The 20,778-nt window shown below is 39.1% G+C and overlaps 1 protein-coding gene across 5 annotated transcripts in view; it reads right to left on the bottom strand.

The window, feature by feature from the left end:
- Positions 1–20,778, bottom strand: part of AFF2 (AF4/FMR2 family member 2) — a 332,371-nt gene that overhangs the window by 16,672 nt on the left and 294,921 nt on the right. For 3 of the 5 annotated variants that reach the window (XM_041396527.1, XM_041396528.1, XM_041396529.1), the window contains exons 13-20: positions 14,725–14,959; positions 12,686–12,825; positions 12,075–12,138; positions 8,576–8,712; positions 5,260–5,331; positions 4,804–4,897; positions 2,024–2,071; positions 1,473–1,522 (exon numbers count right to left, since the gene is read on the bottom strand). In XM_041396527.1, coding sequence (XP_041252461.1) covers positions 1,473–1,522; positions 2,024–2,071; positions 4,804–4,897; positions 5,260–5,331; positions 8,576–8,712; positions 12,075–12,138; positions 12,686–12,825; positions 14,725–14,959 — 840 coding nt within the window. Of the gene's footprint in view, positions 1–1,472; positions 1,523–2,023; positions 2,072–4,803; positions 4,898–5,259; positions 5,332–8,575; positions 8,713–9,934; positions 9,999–12,074; positions 12,139–12,685; positions 12,826–14,724; positions 14,960–20,778 lie in introns of those variants that run through there. The other 2 variants (XM_041396530.1, XM_041396531.1) reach the window with 2 other exon arrangements.

Genomic DNA, 20,778 nt, shown 5'->3' with positions numbered 1-20,778 from the left:
TGGACACGTAACAGCTCCTTTAAATAGCGAGGGAGATGTCATCACCTGCAGAGCACACACTTCACAGGGGTCTATTATAGGACAGGAATAAAAGGACAACTTCTGCTCCATGAAATGTTTATGCACAAGCCTCTTCTTAAGGAACAAAAGAGATGTTATGCTCCAGTGGTCTATTTGATCACTAAAACTTTATGTTAACATTTATGTATTTTTATTACAATACAAGGTTTCACTGACACTTCAATTCCTGGAAAAACTGGCACATAATGAATAATTTAATTTAGTAGTTGCTTTTCCAGTGTTAAAATATCTTTTCAGTTTTTATTTGAAGTGATTTCTTACTTCATCACTTTAGTTTGTGTTAGAATCTGTACTTTAAAAGCTCTGTACATACATATTCAAAATAACTTTGAGTATTTGGGGTGTGTATATATACATATCTATATCCCAAAATATTTTTAATTATTTGAGGCAATATTTCACTTTAAGCAAAATGTTGGAATTTTTGGTTTTGCACTGATGGAGAACAAAGTCTGTTTAAAAACTTCAGTTCTTTGTGTGCTAAAGTTCAACCCCTCCTTCTTTGTTTCCCTGGCATGTCTAATAGTAATTTCTTCTTCTGAACAACCAGAAAGAGACCATTAACAATAATAATTTTCACCTAGAATTTAGCCTACTCAAATAAAGATGGAAAAAAAGGTGAAGTCCTTCACCTCTGTTTTACTTGTGTCTGATGTGTGACCAGGACAAAGAAGCAGGAGAAATGTGTGTGAGCTGGAAACAGCCATTGCAAGATAAAGGCAAGGATGAAGGAGCAATGCACCTCCTCTGATCATAACTGCATTACCCTGACTTCATATCTGAGGTGAGGGTGTTTTAACGTTAATATGAAGCCACTGATAATTGGCTGACTAAGTGCCTTCACATTTTCACCACTATTATACCTTCAGTTTTATTAAACAGCACTTACCATATATCAGTGAAATATTCATTGGTCTTTCATTGCTGAACGAATCATTGAAAAATCATTGCAATAAAGGTTAACTTTACTTTGGCTTCCTAAAGTGTCGTGGTACTTGCCAGCTAATTAACTGATATTTTTATGGCCTTCATTTGGCTTGAGAAGTAAACTGTCAAAGAATTCAGCACAGACCCACCATGTCTGATTTTAGACTTAAGGAGGCTTTTCAGGGACGAAGGTGTGATTCACCTCTTCCTTCCTGCCCACACTGGATGGCTCACAGGGGTATCTGACTTAGTCCAGTGGGAGCCCCTCACCCCCACAAGCCCAAGGCAGCTGTATGATCAATTCTGTAGCCCAGAACAGTTTACATATTATACATGTTTGAAATATACCTGCAGCTTCCAGAACACTGATCCCATGACCTTTGCCTTTGGAGGCATAAAAACACTTCCCCCTCCTCTTGGAACCACCTGTTCCCAGACAGAAGTACTCAGGAGAAAATACTCACTTTCCATTGCCGCCCCAAGGTGAGGGGGCCTGTGAGGCTTTTGAAGAGTTCTGTAAGTACAAAACCAAAATGTAAATACAGGTGATGCAAGTACATGAATACTGATGACACAAAGCTCAACATTCCCCCTTTTCATTGCAAGAGCTACAGTGCATGGAGCAGGAAAGCTCTGCACATTGGTCCCATAATTAAGTGGCTGGTGGATGATTGCTAGGTTCCAACCAGTAGCTTGAAAATCGTTTGATAAAAGAGAGAATAAATTCCAGTAAAAGCAGATGTAGGTCACAAAGAAGTGGTTTAATTAGCACTGAAACTTATTCTACAAAATAAGTTCTTCAGAGTGAAAATGACTGCTTATCTTTAGAGGGACCTTCAATATTTTAATAAGAAACAAAAATAATTTGACTTGATGTTTTAATGAAATCCCTCCCAAGTTGCTTAGGGAAGGTGGCTTGGGATTTAGACAGTAGTATAAATAAAATTTTTAGTAAGGATCTGCTTGAATGCTTTTATTTTTATATATTTTAGTTGCACAAATTGACTTTCCTTACCTGCTTACTCATCCTGCCTTTCACGTCTGTGTAGCACCTTGTAAAACCCTGTACAAAAAGATTGCCGAGCAACAATAAAGCCCAGGTCTTTGCAGCCTCGCTCAGACTGACTGGTATCTTAGTTCCCATACCAAGTGGCAGTGTCAGGGCTGAGGCTATCTGTGCGTGCCCTCTGAAAACAATCATTCAGTTCCCTTGCTGAGAAGCCAGCACACACATTGAAAATTCAATCAAGTTTTACAAGTTCTCTGCAAAGTATTACCCACATTATTACAACCCTCATCTGGTTACTGTGATCGCAGTTTTGCATGGGAGGCACAGAGATTCAGTGGAGCACAGACAGTACCCTTGATTCCAAAGCACAGCTCGCAGCCCAGTGTCTCTGAGCAAAGCAGAGAACTTTGTCCAAACCACAGCACTGGCCTGGCCATTCCTGCACAGCAGCCTCTGCTTGTCACACAGGATGTGAGCATGACTCGGGGTGCTTCACAGCACAGAGCATGTGGAGCTTATGAGGAAACAGGGAGGTCCTAAACTGCCCTGGAAAGTCTTCAGAAATGGAGAAGAAGCTTTTATTGTTAATTTCTCCTGTCCAGGGATTGCTCCCGACAGTACCTGGAGACAAATAACAGCTCTGTCAAGACTAAGACTAGATCTCAATTGGAAGCAGTTATTTGATAATGAGAATATTTAGCAAAAATATTTCAATGACTGCTGATAACACATTATAAAAAACATGAAAATCTTCCTCAAACTTCCAGAGGAAATACATCACAGGATGTCACTTTTTCTGATCATAAAAGGTCTGATTTCAATTTAAAAAAAATTATCACTTTAGTGGTATTTTACTCCAAGTTGCCTCTAAATTTCAAAATTGCGTTCATGATTAAATGGCTATTTTCTGTTTTGAAATGTTAAAAGTATCATTTTGAAGGTTTTAATTGGAAATTAATCAGAACCAGTTCTGTCCACAAATGGTTTCAATTTGGACAAAGTGGCATTTGTGAGGAAAAATATAAAGAACAATTTAGTTGAAAAAATCCTCCCCAGCTCTGCTGTAAACAGTGGGCTGCTTTTCACAGTTAAAATTGTGTAAAAGTTTGAATAACAACCCTATTCAAACAGTTAATCTGTTTCATTTGTATTACAGATTCTTGCTAGTGAACACAGAGAACATGGTGCAGCAACACAAAACTAACACATAGTTAATAGCCCCCATTCTTTTCTTTTCTTTTCTCCTCCTGTGCCTTTATTACAGAAAGAACCTGAACATATAATCTGTATACACTCAAACACTGCTTCTAGCAAGTGAGTTACAATGCCCATAGCACACACACTGTAACATTAACTGAAACACTTAGCTTCAACTGCATGCCTATGCCTAGCATTCCTGATTCCTCTATTTTATTGCATTTTTATTTTTTTCTCTTATTTTAATTTACATTAAAAGACATTTTCTTACACTGAGAGTAGTAAATATGTCCTATATCTTATCTACTTGCACAGCTAGAGAAAATAAAGTGGCTTTAAGGCAAGAGAATCTCCCCTGCTACTGCCTTTTTTTTTTTTTTTTTAAGAAATCACTACTTTCTGCAGAAAAGGTTTATTTGTCTAATCATCCTTTTTTTAAAGATACAATCTACATTCATCCTGGATAAAATCTGAAGGGGATGGAACACATTTCATGAAAATGCTGAGGTTACAAATGTGTTAAACTCAAATTTAATTTGCTGTGTAAATCCCTGACTGAAAACTCCATGAGCACAACAGAGGCACTCCTAATGGTACAAGAGAGTCTCCATTTAAGCCCAAGATTAGGACTAACATTACTGAAGTTGCACAGAGACACACAGGGGGCACATGGGTAGTCAGGACTATGGCTGCTGCCATCTCAGGAGTTTTGCAGCAGAAGGACCATTTTATCACCATTTACATGGAAACACGAACACTGCAGTGGTAGAGGTTTTTACTGGTTTGCAGTACCAATATGTCAAAGCCTTGAACAAATTCACAGAGGCTGAAAACACCAACAAAAAAAGACTGATGGGCTGACAAGCCAGTATAATTACATAATTATAGAATAATATGTAGTAATAAAGTAAAAGAATTAATGTATGCTTCAAACAGCATTAACCAGTGAAATATAAATACCAAAACCTCACAGGTGAAGAAAGATTCTATTTCTCTCTTAATTTAGGAACAGTGAGGATTTGTCATTCTTACTGGGTAGACAGCATTTGACAAGGTAAAACAAAACATCCCCAAGTCACGACCACTGGATCTCCACTCAATTTAAAGGTAAAGGCAAACCTTCAAGATGTAGATAAGGTAATTTGAAGTTCCACAGGAATAAAAGCAGAAATCTCTGAAACTGCATTAAGCTTCAGGAAATCTCACTGAATCTAAAATTTAAACTTAACTAACTACAGCCCCAGTAATTGCTTTATTATGGTTCATTAGAGGTCAGTTCATAATCACTTGCACATTGAAACCTTGAAAGAATCAGAAACTTGCATAAACATTACATGGTGTTGAGAATAATGTTATTTTTGTAGAATTACTGAGTATGGTCCTTTGAATCAAGTGACTAATCCAAAAATCCCCCAAATCACTTCTGTCCCTATTCCCTGGCAGCCATCCTGCCTGCATTTCCCAGGAGAGAGGTTAAATGTGGGACTTTTAAGTCATGCAATCATGACTTTTAAGTCATACTTTTGAGAGCTCTCAGTGTTGGTATGAATTTCTTTTCATATCAATAAATTAAACAGAATAAAGATTACCTTAAAATATTCCATCAGAGATCTGGAGTACTTCATAGCATGGTCCTTCTTCAGTTTAAACATTCTCAAGTAGAGAAGTGATAAGCATCGGTAGCTGTGGTAATTAGGAAAGGATTATGTTAATTCCATTGCTTAATGAAACCTATAAACTGTAAAAATAAAAAAAAAAAAGCTGACCTATATTTTGCAGTTTCTGTTCTAAGGTTACATTTTGAAACATAAGCAAATGGAGAAAAAAAAAAAAGTGGTCAAAAGCATTAAAATCCCATCTTGATAAGAGTATAAATTAGAAGAATAAATGTTTAGTCAGCTGCTGAAGAAATCCATTAGTTATCCTTTAATAGTTTAATGGAAAACAAGAATAATGATCTTCTGTAAGCTGCTTAAGTAATTCAGTACTTTTAAAGTCCTCCTTAAGATTTTAGCTGCTTCTCTCATTGTCGCAAAGGGACTTACCATAAAACTGCTAATTTCTTGTCCCCTTCTGTGGCAGAAGAGCCTGTGAAATTCTTGAGTCTCATTGCATACCTTGTCAAAAAGGTGAGAGATAAGAAATTGAGAGTTAAGATGTTTCCAAAAATAATCAGATATTCTTCTCCAACTGCAACAGTTATTGGTCACAGTGTTCGGTAATGAAGAGATGAGAATGTGAAACTCAACAGAAAGCATCACTTAAGATCTGGAGGCCTTAAGTAAATCACCAACCAATTGTTTGGGCCAACCAGGTGAATTATTCATTTGGTATATTAATGATATTATATATATATATATATATATATATATATATATATGGCATATTATATTCAGCCAGCTAGGCTGAGTCCTGCAAACATTTGGGATGAGTGTTGAACTGAAGCATAAGGTCTTGGCCCTATATGTACTGAAGTGTAAAGTAATATATAATAAGGTTTTACATATAGTACTTTGGGCTTGAATAATACCTTCAAGATCCTTCTCATAAATACATTTTATAGAGAAAATGGTTTTACATACAGGAAAGGTCACGTTCACAGCTTTTTTCATTCTTGGGTTCATTAATTTATGAATCTTGTGTACTTGGTCTTCCCTCTCTATTTAATTGCTGCTGTCCAGCATTTGGATGATCAAGGATTGAGTATTCCTATTTCCTCTGTCTTTTTTTCCCTTTAACTGAGCACACTCCATTCTATGCATTAGTCTCTTGAAAATCAATTCATCGCATAAAATCATTGTTCTGAGCCGTAATGCAATTTCACAGGTACTTGTGTTAGAATAAGTAATAGGGTTCAGCGTTGCATAAGAAAGTTTTAAGGTATCCAGGCAGTCTTGATGAGTTCCCATTTACAAGGAGGTAATGGAGTGCAGAGCTGTGCTGCTCTCCCCTGCCTTGCTCCCAGCACCCATCCCAGCCCAGGCTGCAGCTGCACCACCCCAGCTGCAGGGCTCCCTCCACATCCTGTCCCACCTGCTCTTGGGTATTGTGGTTCTAGTCAGACTGGATCAATGTGATCAAACACAAAGTTCTATGTCTCTGGAATTTCAGCATTACCATTAAATTAAAACACATTTGACAGTCAGATCTCTGATAGTCCCAATCTCTTCAATGCTCCACTTGCTTTCACAAATAGGTGTCTGATGCAGATAGGCAGGGCAGACACAGCTAAATGCAAAAGGGGAAAATTGTGCTTCTGATAAAGCGAGGAGTAAAAGTGAGAAAAATCTCCCTCTGCTGTCTCACAGTAAAAACCTATGTTAATATTAGCAGCTACACCGAGAAAGCGTTGTGTGCACAGCCACATACTTTGTACGTCCAGCACCCACTGTAGCCCACAAGAGTTGTATCTTTGTCCATGGAGTTCTACTGAGCCTGTATCAGCCTGCTGCTCACCTGGGCAATCACCTTTTGTCCATGTCTGACCACTGACAGCAGTTAAATGGACAAATCAGTCTCACTGGCTGCTACAAGTTGGTGAATTAAAGTCTACTTTTGGTGGTAGGTGGTGGAATTAATCTCACCTGACTTAAGCTATTTATATACTCAAGATATACTACTATATACTACTCAAGATATACTACTATATATACTATTATATACTACTATAACATATTCTCCAGATTCTTCCACAGAAGCAGTTCAGGCGCTGCCTCCATGCTAAGGTCTACCCGTCCCACAGCCTGCAGCAGGACTGTGCCAGGAGCAGCAAGGCAGCAGGGCTGTTGATGCTGAGTGCCAGCCACCCCAGGATAAGCCGTGCCCTCACCTGACTCCCTGCAGGTCCTGCCCTTTTGTGAGCCACTCCTGGAGCTGCCATTCCCTGATTTAAGTGGTTCACATGTTGTGGGTGAACAAAGCTTTTTGTTCCGTGCACTCTGAACAGACAGACTTCTGGACTGAGGAGCAATGATTACAAATGGGCTGTGTGGTTTTCTTAAAAAAACAAAAATAAATGCAGGTTCCTATGAAGAAGCGCTCCCTTCTTTAAAGAGTATTTCTTTAAATACAATTTATTCTGCCATGCAGCTGCAGCTGTGTAGTTCAGGACACGCTGTCAGACTGCAGGATGATTTGGGCACAGCAGAGCAGAGGCAGGTGGCTCCTTTTCTATGTCCTCTGCTCTCCAGGGTTTAACATGGATCAAGCGTTGAGTGAACCTAATTTTTTTCTTGAGTGATTCATTTAGATTTTCTTCTTCCCTTTATGAAGTGCGGAATGTAAAAACCATGTTTTTAAATATTTAACAGGCATATTATTTACCTGAGAGTAAGAGCTTTAGATTTGATACATTTTATTATGCAAATACCTACTTATTCAAAAAGTAAAACATGCATTATCTTGGCAGTCCCTAATAGCTAATCTGGCATGTTAAAAAAACCACCGTTGACATATTAGAAACCAAATATTTAGGGCTTGATTTGCCTCTTTTTCTTTCACTTCTGCAAACTGCCAGTAATTACACTGACATTAACAAGGATATTCCCAGCACACACTGGGGAAAGCAAAGGTGCATCACCGCGAAGAGGAAAAATCCTGTTGTTCTACTTACAGGTAAATTTAATCTTGCTTGATTTCACTTTGATAATTTGCTCAAGTAAAGCAAACTTAGTTACTCAGGAGACTATTATTTCTATGGACCCAACACTATAAAAGAGCTATAAGGAGCAGTAGCAGATTTTAGAATAATAATTCAGACATTTTATTAGTATGTAAAGACTCTCTTATCCATATTCTAGCCTACGAACCTACAAAACTGTATTAAAATTAATTCAGCTGGTGTGCATTCCTGTAACATTAAAAATATACTGTTTTCAAGACAATATATGCAGAAGCTACCTCTCTGGCTATGATCTTATATCCCAAGTTTCAGCTTTTCTCTTTTTTAACAGCCAAGTTATAAACCTCTAAAACCAGGGTTTGTAATAGAAATCCTGATAGACTCCCTTTAATGTTTTGAATTATAAAACTACACCTTTTAAAAGACAAGTGTCATTGCCAAACAGTGAAATTACTATACTTTACTTCCACCCACTACATTTCAATTTTAATTTTATGAATATTGCAAATTATAACACTCACATTATAACCTCTAAAGGGGATAATTTATAAAAGCAGTGTCCATCAATTATAAATTTTCCATGACATTAATAAAATGGCAAGAACTAATTATGATGACTTCTGAGATGAAGATGCCTTGGACAAATCATTAATACGTTGAAATGGTATTTTTTAAAACATAGCAGGTTCTAATTATGACTGAAATGAGATGATGAAAATGATCACAGAAAGGACATTAACCTGATGAGTTCCACAGTCTCTGAGTACATGGTGTATGGAGATTTAGCTTCTAATGGATCTCGCTCCATAGCGTTCCCGCACTCGATGAAGGAGAGGGCAGCATCAGCATAATTCACTGCTTTACCGAACTTCTCCAGCTGAAATGGGAAGGACACTGTCAAGAAAATCCTTCAGCTTTGATTTCTAGGTAGGCAGATTATTCTACAAAGCAACACTAGCTATAGGATGAAAGCAAAGTGACACTGGCAGTTAGGAATGAATTCACAGAGTAATTAAGGCAGGAACTATGTTTTTACCAAATCTTTTCAGGGTAGTATGTGGCTGAATGCTCCACAGAGGAAAGTCAGTGTATGTCCAATGACATCAGGGATTTACACAGGCAAGAAAGGGCACTAAGCATGTCTGTACACATCCATACTGCTCCTTGACAGATGAAGTTTGAATGTCACTATGCAAGGGTTAAGTAACAACTCCATGCAATTTGGCTGATGTCATATTCTGTGTTAACTGTTAGTCAAAAAAAACCCCACATCACTTATATGATGAGCAAAAGAGCAAGAAAAAAAAAGGGAGACAATATAGCAATGCTTAATATTTCATTTTACTAGGATTTTATTGCAAAAGGTTTTAGCCCTCATAATGGTTGTGATTAAACTGACTTAGACATACTGATTTCTTTTTTTATGTGTAATGAATATTATATATGACATTTTTATAGTATGCACTTTATAATAGTATTTAACATTTTCAGTTTTTGATAGCTGAATGTAAGAATTCTACTAATGTGGCATTTGATATAGCGGATCCAATATACTTTAAATAATTTAAAAATGTCTTTCTGTGTCTCTATCAAAATATTTTTGATGCATCTGCCTATGTTTCCATTCACAAAACAGAAGCCTGTTCTAACAACATACTAAGCATAACATTTATTATTGGTCCAAGACAACAGTATACTTCTCTTTGTGGCTCCTTCTAAGCCATAACTAGTTCTCTCTGCCCACCTTTAATTCAAGTACTGCTCTTGTGCACTGATTATGTACAGACCCTTTGTATAATTGATAGGTATTAACTGAATGACCAGAAAAATGTTTCTGACTGCTCTCTCTCTACTCCAGTGGCTGCTTCTCAGCATATTCTTCAAATTCCTTTTTTCACTTTGAAAGAATTTCCATTCCTTTCTGGAAGACAAAAAGTCTTCCAAAGATGACTTTTTGTGGTATGGAAAGAATAATCTGGCTGCAAGCAGATTTAGTAGAGACACAGATTTAGAGCCAGGAACGGGATCTGATTCTCTGAAGAAGGTGGAATTATTCCAGCTTGTCACATCTCAGACAGGCACACAGTGAGGTCTCCAAGATCTCTTCCATATGGTACAGCCAGTTGCCACTGCAGCAGCCCACCCAAATTAGCTGATCCCTTCCTGCAGCCGCAGACAAGGAGAGGTTTCCATGGGGTCGCTCCCGTAAGACATGAAACATCCTGCCCTTCACCAGAAATCTATTTTCTCTACAAGCTCAGGAACGCTGCTGCCACAAATCTCATTAACATTTGCTGACACATTTTGAGGTCACATGCATTATCTTTCTAGCCACTGCAACACATCTTTCAATGCTGCCTGTGCTCTGTCATGTCAGCACCAAGTAACCAGCAGCAATTGTTTCCATAGGACAAGTAACACTATGGGATTGCACACCAAATGTGTTACATGGAGATTATTTGCGTGCAGCTGCATTGGGTGGGGAAAAAAAGAAAAAAAAAGAAGAAGATTTGAGATCTAAACAGCAGAAGGAAAAGAAGATACTTTGTTCATGGATATTTATGCCTGCCAACAAGCTGATCACAGTGGATGGCCTCACATCGGGGCGCTCGGGGTGTCACACTGTGTGTGGCAGGCAGGACCTACAGGCAGCAGCGGGATGGGCTGTGCCTGCTCCTTTTAGTGCTGCTTGGGAAACACCCTGGTCCTGCAGGCACAGGCACAGGTAGGAGCACAGAGAAGGACCAACACCTTGTGAGCGTGTCCGGCTGCAGAGGGAGGGGAACGGACGGAGCGTGCTGAAATCATCGGAAGCGCACAGAGATCATCGGGGCCCGAGCCCGTAAATATCTGCTAGCATAGAGCAGGTAGCCCTGTGCCAGCACCATGTGTGTTTTGTTTAAAGGTCACCCAGCTGTGGGAGGTGTTGTGAGCCTGCAGATGCCAGGCTGTGGCTGGATGTGCCCTGCTGAGCTGGCTGGAAGCCGTCAGGCCACCTCCTGCAAATGGGCACGCTGGGAGGGATGACTGTCACCTTGCTGACAGCCATAGCAGGTGCCAAAACCCTGAACCCACCTCACACAGAGAGCACTTGGAAACACTGTGCCCCAAGCCAAAAGGGAGCCTGGAGAGCTGAAGCAGACAGCTTGAAATGTCATCCCTCCTTCAGCTCACTGACAGCAGAGGGAGAGACTTCGTTTGGGCAGTTTCCTTTTTAAAATCATAGCATGCAATTGTTTTGGTTTTTGTTTTTTTTTTAAATTATTATTTCTAAGTGCAAAATCTCTAATGCGTAATGGTAGAATATACATGCAAAACCCTCTGAAATGATAAAGTTGAGAGGTGAATAATCACCCAGCTCTTTGAGGGGCAAAGTGGATGGCCACACTCCATTTCAGACATCTTAGTTAAATTAAGTTGAGGAGTCAAGTTCCATTAAGTCTTCCTGAATGAGCCACTGTTCTACACCCTATGTAGCACACAGGAGGCAAAGTCCCTTCCTACAAAGCAAACGTTTACTAAGGACACTTCAGAACTGGCAATAGCTCGTATAGAACAAACCAGGGTAGAATACAATCTGTCAGATTATGTGGTTTTATTAAAATCCAAACACTTGGCAAAATTAGGCCAATCTTACTGGAATTCCCTCTGGGGTAAAGCAAGCAAAAAAGCTTTCCCAATATTGAACTACCTCACTACCAGATTTTTTTGGGAATAAGTGTGTTGAGACTTTTTTTATCAGACTAAAACCACGCAATAAAAATGAATGTAGTACATAAAAATGAATTGTTTCAGATTTTAAACAATCAGACTGGAAATATCAAACAGTTTTACCACATGATAATGGGGTGTGAGGTGATTTGCCTGTCTTTCTGCTATGGAATATTTCATCACTTCTGTTTTAGGCTCAAAATGAATAGAAAAACAAATTTCAAGTACACATCAACTTCCATAAAACCATCTTACATACTTCATAAACAGCAAGATTGTTGCTCCCTCTTGGAAGAAACACCAGCTATTGTAAGTAGCTTTCTTTTGGGAACAAATACTTAAAAGTTAGGAATGGAATTCAGGGTTTAGCTTGTGCACAATGTGTTTATGGAGCACAAACTGAAGCACAGTTTAGTCAGTAGCAGAGTGCCTCTTGGTTCGAGAGGCTTCAGATCTTATGCAATAATGTTCATTTTTTAACACTGTGTTCCACAGTGGAAAGAGACAAAAAACCCTATGATAACCTACCAGTGCATCGGCTTTATGCTTCAGCTTCTTAGCTTCTTGCATGTAATAATCTGCATTGTGCAGCCTAGAGAGACAAAATCAATTAATTCAAGTCTTTGCTTTCATATAGTTGGACACACATTGTTTGAAAAAAATTGCTGACTGCTTTAAAGAAGAATTTTGACATATATGCCCACTTATCTCTTTAAATCTTAACCTGATATCAATCTGAAGCTGCTGTATGCAGAGATATGATGGGTGACCAGAATGTAAAATAAGTAGCTGTAGAAACTGGCTGCCCAAAGGACCTATTAATGTGTGCTGAACAGAGGATAAGGAAAAATATTTTAAACTAATTAAGAATAAGAAGTTTCCATTAGAGGAGCTAAAACAAAAAAATGAAGAAGAATTACCGTGAACCAACATTCATGATCTGAAAACATTTATCAACAGAATCTTCATTAATCAGTGACAACAGTTCATTTGCCAAGATTAAAACTGTGTGTGCCTTTGTGCAGCACTATCCACACAGGTGCCCAATGCCAGCACTGTAATCAAAGACATTCCCTTTCACTGGGACCTCTGCTTGCACAAAAATCCCAATCACAGAGCACAAAGTCAATAAAACTTACACATCATCAAATGTTATTTTGGGTCTTCTGGGCTCAGAATTCCCATTGGAAAGCGTTGGCATTGCAGACCAGATGTCTGGCTCTAGATGGCTGGTGTCAAGAAGAGTGTTGGCTGTGGGTGTACTGTGAGATTCTTCCTCCTAGGAAACACAGGACTGTTATCCATAGTTCAGAAAAAACCACTTTCCAACAATGTAAGTGCTCACATCCACCCTCCCTGCCAAAACCCCTTCCCAACAAACCAAAGGCTAAGGCATCAAGCAGCCCATCCACCTTCACGTCACCTCACCAAACCACCCTTCCCTTCTTTGTAACATGAGCCTAATAGATTAATTAGGGAGTACTAATTAGTCCACTTCTGGGCTCTCACCTGAACTCAGTAATTTACGCTTTGAAGTGTAAGGTTTAGGTGGGTACCATGGTGTTACTGACTAGAGACCCTGGTTAAAGCAAGGGTGGGGAGATCTAATGGGCCAGGCTAGATCTAAACTCAACTTCTTCAAGGTGATTCACACTAATGGAACCTTTTTTCTATATTACTAGGAGCTAACTGTTAATGTGGCTGAAGAGTCTGCTTGGATTTCAGCAGGGAACACTTTCCCCTCTTGCTACAGAAGGAAGAATGGAAAGCAGAAGTCAGTTGTGACTTTGCAATGATTAAAACCAGAAGCATAACAGAAGATTTTAAATCAGACAATTGCAACTTGCAAGCTTGGTCCCCAACCAGATTAAGTAAATTACAGATGAACCAATGAACTAGGGAAAGAAGTCTAACATATTTTAGAGGAAAAATATTTCTTGTATCAAGATAATAGATTAACAAAGGATAAATCTGACTAGAGATGCTGGGATGAGAGGAAGAGGCCCTGCTGTTTACACAGCACTGTTTATTTGCTGACATATGCAGTTCATTTTGGCACTGATTTCAGTTGAAGGCGTGTGTATTACTGGCGCAGCTTGAAGTGACACAATGATATCAGAAAGCAACAGGGATGAATGAATAAGGTGAAGTGATTTGTCACCTACAATTCAATGCAACTTGTGAGTTTTACTATTACAGTGCAGGGTAACAACCTCTCTCAAAGTGGTGAACTGTGAAAAATGGGGCTATGCATGGCCTTTTCTGTGGTAGAATTTTCTTCTTGTCTTTTAGTTTTGACAGTGATACTAAGATACAGTTTGATAACATAAAGTAAGGATGGGTTTCAAACCCTAGAGGAAGGACTATTTTCTAAAATGGGCCAAAATCCTGGAGTTTCTCTTTTTAACCTAAAAGGAGGATGACAAACTAATGTGAAATTTTACATTGTTTTAGTGAATTTGATGTGCAGTTTTGGCTCTTTTTCATGTATTTTCAGGAAAAAACCCTACCCGAATCTGGTGAAAAGCAAGCAACAAAGAACTCTGTCTCTGTGAGAAACACTGATGGGGAGATGGCCCTAACAGTGTGATATTCTTCTGGGGGGAAAAAACCCCATTTACAAATTGTCTAAAAGCATACAAATAATTAATGAAGATTAAGCATAAATAAACCTTACTGTTGTGAGCCTGAAAACCTGAGAGAGGTTATTGAAATGCTGAGTGTCCTATGGACAGGATTTTTTTGTTATATTGTTATTGTCTGTTTAGTTAGGCCATAATATTCAGTACGACTACAGTGCTTAATTCTGGCTGAGAATTTGGGGCAGTTATTCCTGTGATATTCTGGAAGTTCTATTTTCAAAATGTAAGTGTTGCAGTTACAGAGTTAAGGGACTAATTGCAGCTAGATGATGGCTGCAAAGGCTCTTCTCTGAGGCTCAGGGTCCAAGTGCTTCAGGGAATGACAGACAACACCAAGCAAATGCCTAATGCTGACCTAAAAATGGAGCTTGCAAGAGCTGTTTATGCCTGGCTCTGCAAAGATCCACTCCCCCTAAGTGGGGCTACATCAGCATTTAGAAATACATACTGTGTGAGGAAAAAAAATCCAACTGAATAAAGCTGAACTGATTTCATTTTATCTTGTTCACCGCCACCAGCTGAGGCTGGTTACTTACACAGATTCCTTTGGGGTTAGAAGAAGATTTATTTTCATTCTTTCTGTGTTTAGAAACAGAGGAGGAAGAGCTGCTGGTCTGTGAGGTGTTAGTGACAGTGGGCTCCTGGCTGAAGGAGCTGTTGTCACTGCTGTGCCGCCGGTGCACAGGGTCGTCCAAGAGTGGGGACAAGGGAGGAGGGAACAGCTTCTCTTCTCTTTTCTTTGTCACCTTCTTCACCGAGCTAGTGCTGCTCCTGGGACACAGAAAAAACAGTTGCACTTCAAGAATATTGAAAAATTCTCCACAGCACAAAGCTGTACATTTTATTTGCTGGGAAGCCAGCTCTGCCCTCCAATCTGTCCTGCAGTCCCGTGCCCTCCGTGGCGAGGCACAAGGGGACAGCAGTGAAAACAGAAGAGCTGCCTCTGCCTTTTCAATGACTGCAGAAACCTTCTGCTTTGGAGGACAACTTGCAGTGCATTAGTACAAATTGCACCCAATTTAAATGCTAATTTGAGTCAGTCTTCATTTGAGAGGTCATAGAGGTTCTGACTCAGCAAAGTGCTGGAAAGTTTTATGCACAGGGTTAGTTCCTTTGACATCAAGTATGACTATTTATGTGTTTAACATTAAGCATCTTTTTAAGAGGTGGATTAGGGCTCACATAAGCAACCTTAGCAAAAAAACCCAAACAGCACACGGCAGCATATGAACCAAAAATAGAATTTATAACAACTACAAAATGATAACCATAACAATAACAAGATAATAATTATTTAACCTCTAGTATAAAGCCAACATTCAACACTATATTGAAATGACACATTGTAGCTGGCAAAAGCCCTTGAGCAAATATTGGTTGATGAATTGAACGTGATTCAGAAAATGAATGTGGTTTTGACATGAAAGCTCAAGTAACATGATAATGTATTGTCTGTTTTATGTACAGAAATTGTTAGCTGGCTAGCAGTTGCAGCTGTGATGCACAGTAAAACCAGAAAAAAAAAAATCAACCTGATAGACCTTTCTCCACTCAAATTCATCAAAAAAGAAAAAACCAAACCCAAGACTTCACTGACTGCTTAACATGTTAATCTATTCATAGATTTTTATTTTAGGTATTGTCCCTGTTCAGTCAATGAAGATAACCTGATTTTTAATCTTTTGTTAGACATCTAATATTGCACTACATGATCATTTACTTTTCATGATTATTGACTAAAATTTCAATAACAAATTAAGTCAACAAGAATTTATGTTTTGTTCCCACTTTCAGTCAGTGTCAGGAATTATTGATCTCCTTTGCCTCAAAGTAACCAGGGAAAGAGGAGAAGGCGACCCAGGTTTCCTTACTTCTCATTTAGGTGCTCTCTCTCATTTCAGTCTGGCCTCTTCTGCAGTTTCACTGACAGTATCAATATCTACACCTCGGTCACTGCCCTACTTGGGACCTTTGGTGATACAGAAATATTTTAGCCTTGTCTGTGAAACCACAGAGTGAAATCAAACAAACACCTCATGTTTTATAGCTCCTCTCCCCAAAACTACTTTAACTCAACTGAAGCAGAGTTAAAAATATCTTATTTGAAACCCTCTGATATTAAAGATCTTCAGACTGAAGAAATAAAACAAGCTCAAATTCATACTGCCTTATGGATGGATGCTGTCCTTCTTGGAAAACACATGGGTCTGAAGAAGATCAAAGGCAAACAACCATGTTGGACTAGACCGGCAGTTCTTGGAGGAGACTGATTTTATGCACATGTGGTCCTGCAATATGTCCTCCAGAAAGTTCTCACTCAAAGCTCCATCTGTTTGCTTTCTGACCCCCAAAGGGCATTTTGGAACTCAGACAAGTTACCATAGTTATAGCTCACAACACTCTTTCACTTTTTCCAGAGGAAAATTTTCCAAAGTGCACTGCCCCGACAAAGCACACACGTGTTCTTGGATTGTACAGCAGCAAAGAGGACACAGTTAACCCACAGAAGCACCCAGGGGCAGAACCCAAACCCTCTGCCTCTCAAGCACATGCCCTACCAGGGAACACTGAAAAAGCACTCACAGGGGAAACACAGAGCAAAGTGATTTTCTGTGCCACTGTGAATGTAGGAGTTTACAGCACTTCACTATTTAAAACTTCACCAGTTCACTTCATCTTTGGGCTCAGATATAAGATGGGGCAGACCACGGAACAGGTGCAGCTACTCAACTCTGGTACATAAATCACTCTGTGGCTTGGAAAAATTAACCACAAAAGAAAAGGCTCTAGAGGATATTTTTTCTACATAATTTACGTTTAACTCTGCCCCCCCCAAAATACAGTTTTAATTGTCTGTTGGGTTTTTTCTTTTCTTCCCCTTGCCACTTAATTCTATAAGTTTTTGCAGGAATTAAGCTGATAATTTATTTAGCAATGTTACCTCCCTCAGATTTACACTAAAGCATTTATGCTAACAATAACCTCCATGAAATAGGTTGTTACCAGCAGTTAACCAGATTGTCACTTTGCTTTGGGCTGTTAATGGCCTAAGAAACTGGTCTTTGATTGCAGGAATCGCTAATTTTGAATGAATTTATTGCAATAATTACTGAGACTCAATGGTTTAATTTGCTGACATGATTGTTAGTTAAAATTATTTAAAATCTAGGGAGAAACACAAAGTGCACTGAAAAACTGCAAGCAGAACTGATGGTCTTTTGGCTGCAGGGTTTTAATCTTTTGTGTCTAAAAAAGGCCAATTATCAAAGAAGGAGAAGGTTTCCCCATCTGCTTTTTTTATTTTTTTTTTTTTTTTTTTTTTTTTTCCCAGCCTAGTTTCTTTTAGGGCAGCAAGCAAGCAAGCAAACAGGCAACAAGAGGTCATTGCATGAAGAAGGGAGACTTTCCAGCTACTCTCATGTTTTAAGCTGCTTTTCTTTGCCCTTTCTTTATCCACCCCTTGTGCTATGCAGTGGTATCTCTGGCCTGTAGTGAGACAAAGCCACTGTCTATACCAGGAACTTGGCTTTCCTTTGCCTCTCCTGCCCTGGCCCACAGTGAAATGCTGCAATTGATGGTGTATCTCACTTTCTGCAGGGGTTTCCAGGGAAAGGTCACCCCCACATTAGCCTGGACCATATGGCAGCACCTGAATGGAGCTGAAGCCATTGTCACAGATGTGAAGGCTGCCTGTGCCATGAAGGAACCCCAATGAATGCTGCTGTGACTACACAAGGGATGAACTAATATGTATTGCCAAGGAGAGGTGCATCTTCAAGTAAAGGTCAAACAAAAGAGAAAGGGAAATTTTGAAAAGCAAAAATGCAGAAATGCTTGCCTCAGACAGATTTCTAGCATGCCTGCTAAATGGTGGGCATGTTTCACTGGTATGAGTGCAGTTTGACTCACAGTTTGCATCAGCAAATAATTCTCTGTGTTGCTACAAAAAGCCAGATACTGGTGAGTATTTGGTGAGTCCAGTCTCTGTCTGGACTGGGTCTACCAATCAAATATTCATATATCAATGGGATTCAGCAGCACATACAATTAATGCTTAAATTAAAATTTCTCTGTCAAAGAGCTAAATAGAAATAAGTAATCCTCTGCTGCAAAGCAGACAGCTGATCTGACAAAAATTCAGCTTTACAGAAGCGCTTCAATGTGTTCCTATAAACACACTGAAACACCTATTCCTTCATTTGCTGTAAATATCAGAAATAAGGAAAACATAGTGGCAATTGTTTGAACAGTATATTTTAAGTGTCAGGTCAGATTTTGGAAAAGGCATCAGCCCCTGAATATGTGAGGGAAGAAACACAGAGGTAATTATGGCTTATGCAATGACTACATAATACAAACCTGCTCTCTCATTGTGCAAATGCCTTTTAAGTTCACAAGTGGCCATTTGAAATTTCTAAACTCAAATCGTACATGTAGTCACAGAAACTTGAGGAAATTAGGCATATAATTGCCCTTATTAGACACGTGACCCTTTAAAGATTAATTGTGCATCTTTGCTTGCTTTATTGAGCCCATATATTTAGGGGAAGATTACAGAGAAATGTATCCAAGTGCCTAAACCACAGCAAGGCAGGCAAGGGGAGCTGCGGAAGCCCAGGTGTGACCTATCTTTCACTGATTGCTCCAGACTCCTCAATGCCTCCAATTTTGGCCCAGATTGTGGTCTTTCTGTCAAAACACTCTTGTACCTTTAAAAAAGCCTAATAAAAATCTCACGTCTGCCCTGGGGAACCTGGCTTATTGGCACAGGGATCAAATTCTAATAGGAGAGACCTAAGTTTCCTACTGAGTGACAACATCCACCATGGGATTTAACACCTCCTTAAGGGATGAAGATCATCATCACACCTGTAGCTGACTCACCCTCATTTCTTAAAGTCCTTATATAGAGAGTTCTAAAAGAAAACTTAGAACTTTTGGGAATAAAAGACCAAATGGCAAAGCCTGTCTTGCAACCTTTTACCCCTGAAGTGTTATTTTCCCCCATGGCCTTGAATGCTGGACTTTCTTCTGCCTCCCCTTAAAAATTTACTCCATCTTCTGGAGAACAGAATCACTCCTGACTGCTTAAAAATGAATGTTTAAATTTCTAGGAAATTGTCTTCACACAGTTCATCCAGCTACCTGATCTTTAGGGAAATACATTGATCTATATTCAGTTGCACATCTCTGGCAGTCAAAAACCTGAACTGAAAACCTGAATCAAAAAAAGTATTGCATTTTCTTCAAGCAAACTCAGAAAACACTAGTAACAACAAATGCAGTGTAATCCAGGTCTCACTGAGCTGGAAAAATAGTTAGAAAATTTTGTTTCAAAATTTCAGGCAGATGAGAGAAAAAGCTAGTATATGGAAATAACTATTGATGGACACAATTATGTTTCAACAGAGAATACCCAAGGGTTGAAAGCTCTGAGGAATTAAATTAACGACCTGGAAAACAAGCTCAAATTAAGAAACATCAGGTTGGGGGTGGATCCTTAGGCCTGGTGGTGACAAGAATAGAAAGATTTTTTTTAATGGATTGTGGAGGTGCTGGGGATGGATAATCCTTGATTTCCTCTGCAATATATCTCTGCTCATTTATATGTAGCAATGACAATCATGCAGCACCCATCATGATGTTTATCAAATGTGCAATGTGTTACAGATCCCATTGTAACTTTCAACTCATCTTCCTTTTCCAGGCTCCAACTCTGATTTTCTCAGTGGCTGAATGAGGGGCTAATTCATAGACTGAAATTACTTCATATTGACACCAGAATAAATAGAATGATGCTCAACTTTCTTTAAGGATTTTAAAATTAGTGTGCTATTTCATAACTTGTTTCTGAACTTTATCTAAATGTACCTATATTATCCTCAAATTGTTTTTAGAAGCATGCTATTGTTTTGATTCTTTGCTTATCCTATCACAAAGCAGAAAGAAGCACCTCATCTCAAAATCATAAAAACACTAAATAACAAAAGAGAATTGGACTCTTTGGCTATTTACATAATGTTAACCTTGTAACTCTATAATCAGAATCATTATTTATGTGGCATCTGTTTGTTCAAGCATTATAGCCACCTCTGAAAGACACTCTGAAAGGCACAAACTATTGGATGGTGTGTCTGCTGAGATACCAAGCACATCTGAGACACCTGGGATGGTGGCCCCTGGCATTGCTGTATGCACAGGTAAAACAAAGAGCCAATTTCACTATTTTGTTCAGTAAAACTGGGAACTGTCTCTCATGAAAATGATTTTAAAAAATTAATTCCAGGCAATCAAATAAATCGCACTTTTAGCAGGGTTCTCTGTCCACAGAGGTTAAAGATAAGAGGCAAGAAAGAACATTGAAAGGAGGTTGAAGAGTACACCAGGATTGTGGCAGCATTCTGAAGTCCTGCAGGCCATCAGAAGGAGGAATGAATCTCATCCAAAACCACGTCTCTTCCTCACGGATGGGAATACCAAGGCTGTGCCACTTATGCTGATGGCCTGTAAAGCCCATCTGACTCTACAGCAAAGATATTTACAGAATAGTACCGTGAAATCCCTCAGGAATGTGATGTCAAAAATCCACT

This window comes from Onychostruthus taczanowskii, unplaced genomic scaffold, assembly GCF_017590055.1.
Source record: "Onychostruthus taczanowskii isolate IOZ18803 unplaced genomic scaffold, ASM1759005v1 scaffold13, whole genome shotgun sequence".
Taxonomy (NCBI): Eukaryota; Metazoa; Chordata; class Aves; order Passeriformes; family Passeridae; genus Onychostruthus; species Onychostruthus taczanowskii.
The sequence above is the reverse complement of the archived record's forward strand: the minus strand, read 5'-3'. Positions and strand labels throughout refer to the sequence as shown.